At 29.6% G+C, this 11,236-nt stretch overlaps 1 protein-coding gene across 1 annotated transcript; it reads left to right on the plus strand.

Moving 5' to 3' along the window:
* Positions 1-8,424: 8,424 nt before the first annotated feature.
* LOC107013666 (adenylate isopentenyltransferase 5, chloroplastic) lies at positions 8,425-10,424 on the plus strand. Its single transcript, XM_027914540.1, has 2 exons — positions 8,425-8,566; positions 8,811-10,424. The coding sequence occupies exon 2, from the start codon at positions 8,837-8,839 to the stop codon at positions 9,824-9,826; it is 990 nt and encodes a 329-aa protein (XP_027770341.1). The 5' UTR covers positions 8,425-8,566; positions 8,811-8,836; the 3' UTR covers positions 9,827-10,424.
* The last annotated feature ends 812 nt before the right edge of the window (positions 10,425-11,236 follow it).

Here is an 11,236-nt window from a genome sequence, read left to right on the forward strand (position 1 = left end):
TGCATCATCATTATATTTTCCACTTTCAAACCAACCACATAAACACAACCTTTATTGAGTAACTAGTGCTTGTTAATTTTTTTTTTAATCACAACTTTAGCTTGATCAATTAACTTATATAAACTTGATATTTGCATGGAGCTTAGTTTACATTAGTGCATAAAAGAAAGTAAAAAAAGATAAGGCAAACTAAGGAGATTTAAAAAAAAATAATTTCTAAACCCCCAAAAAAGTAAAATTGAAATGACAAGAAGCACTGTTAGAATTTTGAAATGAACAAACTTGGGTCATTATTAAGAATCAACAATAAGGTGGAGCCAAACTAATAAATGACCCTTCAATAAACTAAAAGAATATATTAACATAATGATGCCTCTTAGAAGCAATTAAAATATATTATCTTAAAGTATACTTCTATAATAAAAATATACTTAAAACTTTCTTTGATTCTATATTCAAAGATTTTTTTTTTGTTTTTCAACACTTGCATAGACTTCTTCATGATTTCTCTTCCTTTTGAAGTTCCTTTTTAAGTGAATTTAACAATGGATTCCCCAAAGATAAACTTCATTAATGATACTAAAAAAGTCATTAATGAAATGACTTATGCTTATAAAGATTGAATCTTTCAATTTTTTCTCTCATTATATATACTTTCACTCACATGCTATAAAAAGTAGCAGCTTTTTTATTATAATTATATGTATATGTATATACCTTGTGTTTGTTCTTCTTGACAAAAATTATATATAGCAAATCTATTTCTATAATGCTATAGTGATATATTCACCATTTGACATGTGCCTTTTCGGATTCGAGTTCATCTGGATACGAAACTATATAGGCGTTAGATAAATTAATAAATATTATTTATAATAAACTATAGTAGAATAAATCATTTCATAATCTAGCTAGCTAATGCAAATTATTTTAAACAAATACGACAAATCTCTTTTTAAAAAATGGGGTTGAGATAGATTTTCTCATTAATTTTATGTATATTATCGAACTTTACACCTTATAACATTAAAATCATTAAATTATTTTATAACATTGAAGTAGTTGACCTATACATACGTAAATTTCTCAAAGAAAATATTAGTGAATAGTGATTAAATTATTTTTATCACATTAAAATATTTTATCACATCTGAATTATTTGTTTTATGTTATTATATACACCAATCTGTGGATGATATATTTTGCTAAAACTCAATCCATGTTTCGTTTTTTTATTTTTTTTCTAAAAGAGTTGCCATAATCGAGTTGTAAATCGTGCTTAGCTTATAATGTTGTCCATCAGAATACGTTTCCTCACGTGTGGCTTGATTTTTTTTTATGGGTTAATCACTTAAATTTTCTTATGAGAAAAGTTTGCAAATAGCCATTAAAAATAACTTAATTAAATTTTATAGCTATAGTTTGCTAATTACGAATCGTAGTTACATGTTAGAGGGAGGAATGAGGCGAGTGAAATTTATAGAGGAAGGAGAGAGGCGAGCGAGAGTGGGCAGAGAGTGAAGAGGGTGATTTGTATTAGTATATTTGTCAGATAATTGTATATATGTAACTGGTATACATATGTATTTGTATATCTGACTAACGGGATTGGGAGATGGAGGAGAGAAGCGAGGGAGAGAGATGACTTGTATTTGTATATCTGTCATATAATTTATATTTGTACAATTTGTATCAGTATACGTACAAGAGAGGAGAGAGGCGCACACAGTTGTTGTAGCTAAAGTGTGTGACCATCTCATCTAAACATTTACGCGGTTAGAGAAAATGTTTTTCTATTATTTAATTATATTCACAACACAGAAAACTTAAATTATTACAGAAAACACACTTTTATATTTTAATTATATCCTCCGATTCCCCTTCACCCCCCTTTCAAATTACCTTAGGTCTTCCTAGATCCTCAACTTATCATTTACTAATGAGATTTTACTATATGTTAATGAGCTAGAGACACTATATCTTTGTAAAGGAAAAGAACAAGAAGAGTAAAATCAGGCACAAATATTATTAGTTTGCTCTACACTTGAATATTCAATGGTATGGAGAAATGATTCAAGGAACTAGCTCCATCTGATTAGACAACATTAATATGGTGGAAGACATAACTTTTGGTATTTTTCACTTTCTGCACTAGTGCTTCTTATTTCTTTCTTTGATGACCAGTACCACAAAAATTAATCATATATTATACACTCTTCGTCCACTTTCATATGTCCACTAGATGTCAGTTTTTACTTGTTCAATTTAAAAAATCAAAAGATAAATTGTCACTTAATTTTCAACTATAGTCATATAACTGAACGCGATTTGCTTAAGTATAGTTGACACATATAATGTAGTATTTGCAAACCTTAACTAAATTGTCTCATGCATACAATTGCATAATTAATATAATTACATGTGAGCTAAAGTTTGTTATCATTAACCAATATACAATTGTATCCAAGGATCTAAGAAGCCATTTACTTTAAATTTGACAAATAATATTCTCATTGTTTGACTTTAGTGTAAAAAACTTTTATTTTGTGATGAATACATAAAAATCTTTTTAAATTTTGGTGCATTTTGTGTTCTTAATTGTAACATTATCGCGCATGCACAAGAACTACTAGCCATGGTCTAACTTTTATATCATAAAAAAATATAATTTGAATATGATGATAGGTCATTATCAGAAAAAAAACAAATAATTTGGCATTGACATATCTTCAAATGATTGCCATGATAAGTTATAAGTCAATTATTTTCTTAGTGCAACAAAAACTTTTTGGAAGTTTAATGATAGTATGCTAATCATCTTTTTTGTCTTAATTTGAATGATGTTCAATAGGGTTTCAATTTTATTTTTTAAAATATTTAAATACTGTAATGCTAGACACATGTAGCCACTTAACTTTGTTTCACGAGTCAATGAGACTTACCCATTATTAGGCATTTTATAACTTTTTTTTTCGAAGTGTCATTCAACGTAGATTTGATATAGTGTTTTTTTATACATATCTGATATTTGAAATTTACTGACTTAATTAATTAAAATGGAATCAAGTAAGTCCAATAAGGTGAAGATATTTTTAATATTAGGTATGAAACTTGAGAAAATCCATTAAAAATAAAAAAAAATCAATATTCTCATATACTTCTTCATCATCATTTGTAGTGTATTAAAGCAAATAAAAATGGAGACTTCAAAAGATAATAGTGTCATTTTTCTGTTAGATTTCTTAATCAATCTTTTTTCTTTATTAAGTTGATTAGATATATATATGTACACTCAAATAGGGAAGGCTGCTTATTAAGCATTAGACCCTTTATTTATTTATAGTAATAATGCCAAACATGATCCTCAACTAACTTAGGGTTAATTATATATTATCCTCATTAGTCTTTCTAGAAAACCTAGAGTAAAATGTAAGCTATTGCTTCATAACAATATTATTGTATGTGGGTTAAACAAACTCGATACAATTGACATATATGCATAACGGGTAAAAAGAATGAAATTTGGACCTAACTCAACTTTAGAAGTTATATATACATATATAGCTTCAGAGGACGAGAAAGATTGTCCAAAACCATATAAGGAGATCACTCATTCATCCCCTTTTCATATGATGTAGCACTTTTCGACACCCCACCACCTCACACCCAAGGATGGACATCGAAATTAAAGGTGAACAATTTAATATAGGGGTCCAACATCATGTGAAACAAGAATTGAGATGAGCTCTACTCTGATGTCACGTTACGAATTAGATCACTTTTTACCTAATTCAACTTCAAGAGCTACTAGCTCTGGAGAAAAAGATTGTCCAAGACCATATAAGAAAATCACTCATCTCTTTTTCATTCGACGTGGAACTCTTCAATAGCTTCGTACATACTATAATTATATATTCATATAAAGGTTAAAATTAGGATTACTTCTCCATCAAATAAAGTTATTACCAAAAATGAGTTTTAAGGATTAAAATAAGTGGGCTTAAATGTTCAATGGACAATCAAAATGACTAAGTCACCTCAAAACATCATCCTATATATCACCTTAAGGTGGCCTTAAAATGTATAGCACTCACTATTAGCATATATGTTATATGTATTGTAATGTCACAAGTAAATTCAGAAGAAAATAATGAATTACGTGCAACTTTTGACTTACAATCTTCCAATAACATAAAAGAAGAATGAGATGTCATGGCAAACACATGATATATACTCCATATACTATATTATAGAGGAATATATACCTCAAGTCCACTTAATTCAATCAAGTTTCTTGAAGAATGGAGGGGAGAGGTACCTACCTTTTTTGGGAAGCATTCTTCTTAAAGATCCCTTAATTCCAAATTCTATCAAAATTAAAGTGATTTAAAACCGAAAGTTACATCACAAAGGAAAAAGAGTGAAAAAAAAAGGTATATTATTATTGAGGGGCAAAATGGAATTAAAGAATTTGTGTCCGTACAACCAACAGGTTGCATATTCATGGATAGTTCAATTTCAAGAAACTTCCCCTAGGGGCCCCAAGGAAAATGTTTAGGGTGTGATCGTTACGAAGAAAAATATTTTCTGAGAGAATAGGTGAAAGTTTCCCTAGGGCCACTAATAGTTCTTTGAGCTTAAGGGCACCTTAGATCCATTTAGGGCGTGTTCGATACGAAGGGAAATGTTTTTTAAGACAATAGATGGTCGATTATTTACTTGCATTCTTGTGTTTGATATCAAAAGAAAAAAATATTACTTGAAAAGCATTTGCATATAATCTAGACAAATGATATAGACGGTGTGTGCACGGGGTAAGGGCGAATATTAGGTTTGTTTTTGTTTTCGATACGAAAGTTATTTTTTATTTTTAAGCAACTTATTTTCAAAAAAAAAATCTTTTTAGAAATTTTTGACCAATCAAATATGTATGAGAAAATTGAAAATTTTTTCACCATACTGAACAAAGCCTTAAGTATGTTTTATCATGGAATTTTGTAATGTGTATACGGATCGACCCGCCTAAATTCGATATTCAGATAAAATTGGGGAATAAAGCTAGCGATTGCAGAATCCAAATCTTGTTCCCTTTTTTTTTTTTCAGATTTAGGAGTGAATAGTACTTTTTTGCAAGTTTAAATTTGTACTAATGGAGACTTTAAAATAAATTAACAATGTACTAAATATTGGATATTTATTTCCATTTCTTATACCACGATGTATTTTTGGTTTCCATATTTATTTCATGACTTACTAACATATTGCCAAATTAAGCTTGTTTTTTTTTATATTTGCTTAAAAATTGCAATGTAAAAAATATGTCAAATAAAGAAATCTTCGATAAGGAGTACTTCCCTTTAAATGAGTCTATGATTTGAATTAATCAGAGTAGTAAATTTTGAGAATCAATCGATTGAATAAAAATAAAAATAAAAACTCCAGAATTAAGATTCCAAAGTCCATTCACTATTTTCTGAAATATTATGGCTGATGTTCCTATTCCTTTTATCAGAAAAAATGATTCTTCATCTTCCCATTTATCTAATGCCATGTTATGACTAATATCCCATTCCTATCCTTAAGTAAAAAAAAACAAAATGCAAATATTCTATGGAACATTTTCATCTTTTTTCTTTTTTATTTCTCCAATAAAAACTATTCATAGGGGTAAATTAAATTTCAAAAAATTCCTCATCAAATAGGTGGTTCTAAGCTAAAATAATGTACCTAATTTATGTTGTTACAGGAAAATGTACCTAATTTATTGTTAGGTTGTCTTATTACTAAAAAGAAAATGGCATTAATTATTAAATTTATCGATAATCTCTAGTTAAACAGTCATTAAAAAAAACTTCTAGCTAATTATATTTTCTTATAATTTATTGTTAATCCGTAACTAAATAAGATTAGCATGAGACTTAGCTTTTTCCAATTTAGCTATGAAATTTTGTCATTCTTTATTTTCTAGTAGTGTATTTTGCCAAAAGAAACATCATTTGTGGGAACTCATCAAACATATTGTGCATTACAAATCACATTTAACACAACAAAGAAGGAAACTAAGACTTCTTTTGTTTTTGTTTTTACTTGGTGTATGGAGCCCTGACTAAATTTGAGTTGTGCACTGTAGGGCTCCTTCAAAGATGACGCTCCCATACTCTGATTAAGGATAAAATAGTCTTTAACACTGCACCACTGCATCGTAAAACGAGGCTCACAAGAAGCCACATTAGCTAAAGAGATAGTAATCAAAAACTAAATGTGGAGTTAGGAATAATTTATCATGTTCTTTTTAGATCATATATTATCATAGAAGCATCAAAATTGCTGTAAACCAATTTCATTGGCCGTTACTTTAAGAACAACAAGTTGCCAAAAAAGTTCTTATTGATAATGTGATCACCAAGTGTTTAATTATCCCAAGATAATAAATAGCTTTAATCCTAATAATTAACTAAAAAAAGAAGTTAGTACTACTAAACAAACATAGATTAGGGAATTCAAAGTGATTCCTTTATATAGGAGCCACATTCTAGTTTTAGTTGATTAATAATAATTCTAAACTAATTTAAAATATTGTTTAAGTTATCTCTTCTCCTTAGATATTAAATAGTGACCCTATTTAATTTTAATTAAATTTGTCTTTCTGATGAGTGCTTTAATTAAGTTGAAAGTTCATCTTAACCCTAATTAATTTTTGGAACCTAAGAATTATTCTGCATGGTCCCCAAGAATATGTTCATTTAATTTCATGTTGCATCAAATGGCTATTCTTGTCCAAAAAGGAAGAAAGACACACACCACTCCTTTTTGCTAATTTTTCTTATTCACCATAGGAAGAAATTCACTTCTTCTCATCAAAGGTTTATGTTGGTTGAATTTTAAGATAATTACTCAATTTATAGTTATTATCCCAAAAGTCATATTTATATTTTTATTTTTTCTATAAAAAATAAAATAATTATTAATTGAATTACTATTTGAAAAATCAACTTAGGTTTATATTAAGTCAATTCCAAGCTTGACCGTAAAGCACTTATGACAACTTCAGCACAAGAAGTTTAAAGTGTTGAAATCTATGTGATTATTTCATCAAAAACTTCAACTTCTTACAAAAATCATTTTAAAAAAAAATTAAGTATGTTAGTCTTGTTGTTTTCATGTGTTTTAGTGATGACACTAAGGGGTGTTTTGCTAAGCCTTTTTAAGTGACTTAAAAGTGAAACGTCAAAAGTAAAACCTGTTTGGATTAACTTAAGAGATGTAGCTTTTAAGTCAAAATAAAAAGTTAAACAGAAATAATTTTTAAATCAAAAAAATAAAAAGCAGGGGAAGATCTACTTTTGATTTCTGACTTATTTTAAGTCATTTTTTAGCTTACTATAAGTTATTTTTGACGTTGTCAAACACTTCCTAACTTATTTTAAGTCATTTTTTAAAACTTGTTTTGAGTTATTTTTTATATTCGCCAAACACTTCTAGAAATGACATTTAAGTCAAAATATAAAAAGTAAGGGAGAGACCTACTTTTGGTTTCTGATTTATTTTAAGTCATTTTAAACTTACTATAAGCCATTCTTGACCTTTTGAAACACTTCCTAACTTATTTTAGATCATTTTTTAAAATATATTTTTCAAATACTTTCCGAAGTCAAAAACTCACTTAAAAATAAGTTTGACCGACTTTTAATTATTTTAAAGCCTAAAGTTAAGTGATACTTTGGCAAACATCTCTTAAAATTTAACAGTATTTAAAGCCAAAAGCATTTGAAAATAAGTCAATCCAAATACCCACTCAGCGGTGGCTCGACGGTGTTAAAAAAAAGACATGCGTCTTAGGCCCCCAAATTTAAGGGGCCTCATTTTTAATAATAATAGGCTATAAATTATTATTTTTTAACAATATTGAATACTATTTGTAAGAAAAGTTAACTTTTCATGAAAAATGAAGGAAATATTAGAAGAAATTTGACAGATTTGAGGTACTATATTTTATGAAAAATGGTTATATTATTATTTGAAAACCAGAAGAAATCAATAACATAATAGTTATTAACAATACAAATTTAAGGCCCCGTTTGATTTTCGCTTTAGGCCACTAATACGCTTGAGCCGCACCTCCCACTAATTTCATGTGATTCGTGTAGAACGATGAAAAAGTATACATTTTTCATTAAAAGGAAAATCGATCTCTAACATATATACCTAGAGTTCTAAACAAGGAAGTTGATATCAACAAGACTCAAGGCTAATCGATCGTATCAATTATTATTTTCTTAATTGGCGTGCAAAGTTCAGAGTGGACGAATGGAAGTGGATATAACTTTTTAAGTGCAACAAAGATGTGGCACGTAACAAATACGTCATTGTTAAAGATGCCAAAACTCAATAAATAGGCATCCACTTGAAAGGTTCTGCAGACAATTGAATTAACACCAAACAATACATATATCTTTTTTCAATCTTCTAATAACCTTAGATACATATTGAAGAAAAATACATAAATTTAGTTCCAAGCTCTCTGCAATCGATTTTTCTTTTCAAAGTTCGCCGCATAAATAAAGGTATAGTGGTCATTAATTGACTTTAATTTACGTGGTCGTTTAATTTGTTAGTAACTTTTTATATACTTTATTATCTTTCAACTGTCTTCTTTTTTTAACTAATTGAGTTACTTGATGTTGCAAAAATTAAGTCTCGATGAAATAGACATGTCAAATCAGGCTTGTTATATCGACCATTTATTTAATTGTTAGTACGATTGACCATGAACATATTAATATTTTTTTCATTCTTTGTTGTTTAACAGGTTGTAATTAACTTAACTAACACGACGATGAATATTGTGTTACAACATATTGCACCATTTGTTACTTGCAAACATCAACCACTTATTAATTTCCGGGATAGTCTAACGATCGATCCTTTTATTCCCCCTCGACGAAAGGATAAGGTGGTGATAGTAATGGGTGCAACAGGAACGGGAAAATCTAGACTTTCTATTGATCTAGCCAAACAGTTTTCAGCAGAGGTTGTGAATAGCGATAAAATGCAAATTTATGAAGGTCTTGATATAGTAACAAATAAGGTTACTGATAAGGAGACTTGTGGAATTCCACATCATTTGTTATCAATTATTGATCCTAACGAAGTTTTCACTGCCACAGACTTTTGTCAACGTGCTTCAAAAGCTGTGGATTCTATCATAAGTAAGGGTCAACTACCCATCATTGCTGGAGGGTCAAATTCGTACATTAAAGCACTAGTGAATGATGACATTGAGTTTAAGTCCAGGTATGAATGTTGCTTTCTTTGGATCGATGTAAATTTAAAAATACTACAAAGGTTTGTGTCAGAAAGAGTCGATAAGATGGTGAAGGAAGGGCTTGTAGATGAAGCAAGGGAATTTTTTAACCCTGATGGCGATTACACGAGTGGGATTAGACGAGCAATCGGAGTACCAGAAATGCACCAATATTTCATAAATGAGAATAATAAGATGATTAATGAAGATACTCGGGACAAGATGCTTCAAATTGCCATTGAAAATATTAAAGTCAATACATGCAAATTGGCTTGCTGTCAACGTCAAAATATTCTTAGACTTGAAAGCCAACTTGAATGGAAAATAAATCGACTTGATGCCACCGAGGCATTTGAAAAAAAAGATGGTGAAGCACATCAAGCATGGAATAGGATTGTATATGAACGAAGTACTCAAATTGTTCGTCATTTTCGCGGTGAAGAACTTCTCAATATCCCTCCTCCCCCTCCTCCTTCATCGTCAACTTCCTTCTTGCACAAAGTTGCTACTATGACGCACTAGAAGAATATTGTCCACATGTTTACTATCTATATATATCTTCATAGTGTGACAATATTTGCTAATATCAATAACCTCATCAGTACATATGTTTGAATCTTTGTTCGTACACCCAACAACAGATCTTTCATGATCATATATCAAGTCTTGCATGGAAGAATGGAACTACTACTCTCTTGGTTGGAAGTATCTTAGCCCCCTAGCTACATAAAGTTCGAGTGGTGGCAGCTTATATGCGCGCACTAGGTGCGCGCGCAAGCCAATTTTTGATACCCTATGCATGTCATTGGGTATTTTTCTTTATGTGGGGTTTTGTTTAAACTTTTTGAATGTCTATGATGTATTCTATGTACCTAAAATAAACTTTTTAGAACATTTGCCACCACCCCCTTCACACTGAAAAAAGAAAAAAAAAGAAAAAGGGAGACTAATTAGTGGCATTTTGGATTTTTATATATATTCTGTACTTTGAAATGAGCTGTATTATTCTATATATCACTTTAATGTAAAATCAAAGTACTTTGCATGTATGTACTATATTTTATGTATATGAGGTGATGTCTAAGAGGAAATGCATCGTGTTTGCTTATGATTCAATGAATATCATCAGTGCGCCAGTAAGTGATGTATGAATTCCTCCACTTTTTATGGATGGCAGTAAAAAATTTATGTAATATGTATAAATAATTTATCTAGAAATTGACTAAGTTACTTTTCTAAAATTTGTGTCCCACTCATTTCAAGCATCACCACTATTAAATTTTGAAAATCAAGTTCTAACGATTTGATTTATGGAGTAAAATGTGTTCATATACATGTATAGTACGAAATCAATCGTATGAAGGCTCAGTGCGAACTTGTACGTGTAAATCTCTATTCAAATCTTATAGTTAAAATTATGTTTAAATAGTTGAAAGTATCTCTAACTCTTTAAAAACGACTTTCAAAAGTGAGCAGTATATAGATTGCGTATCTCTATTTGATATAATAGATATTGAAATTATATTTTCTTAAAGTAACTCTCAATATGTGTTGTACTCACATGAAGAAAAAGGTGCAGGCTGAATGAGCCCACAACAAAAGTCCATTCATCTCCCGACATTTTTTAGAATTTCAATATTTTGAGTTGATCCACCATGTCGTTAACGCTCAACCTTCAAATATTTGAATTTATGAACTTTCACCGTCAATTCTTGTCGAAGACCATCAAATATTTGAAACAAATAAATAACCTTATCGTCTCAAATTATTCTGCATCAATTGTTAATGAAATGTATTCACCATTTTTCACTATATCCTTCAACTTAGCTAATAGTTTATTTTAAATTGCTTGGCTTTGATTTTTTATATGATATCGAATCGCGACACTGATCTAACTCAATCGAACTTCAAGACTAACAAAACTAGTGGAAA

Source organism: Solanum pennellii, chromosome 1 (genome assembly GCF_001406875.1).
Source record: "Solanum pennellii chromosome 1, SPENNV200".
Classification (NCBI taxonomy): Eukaryota; Viridiplantae; Streptophyta; class Magnoliopsida; order Solanales; family Solanaceae; genus Solanum; species Solanum pennellii.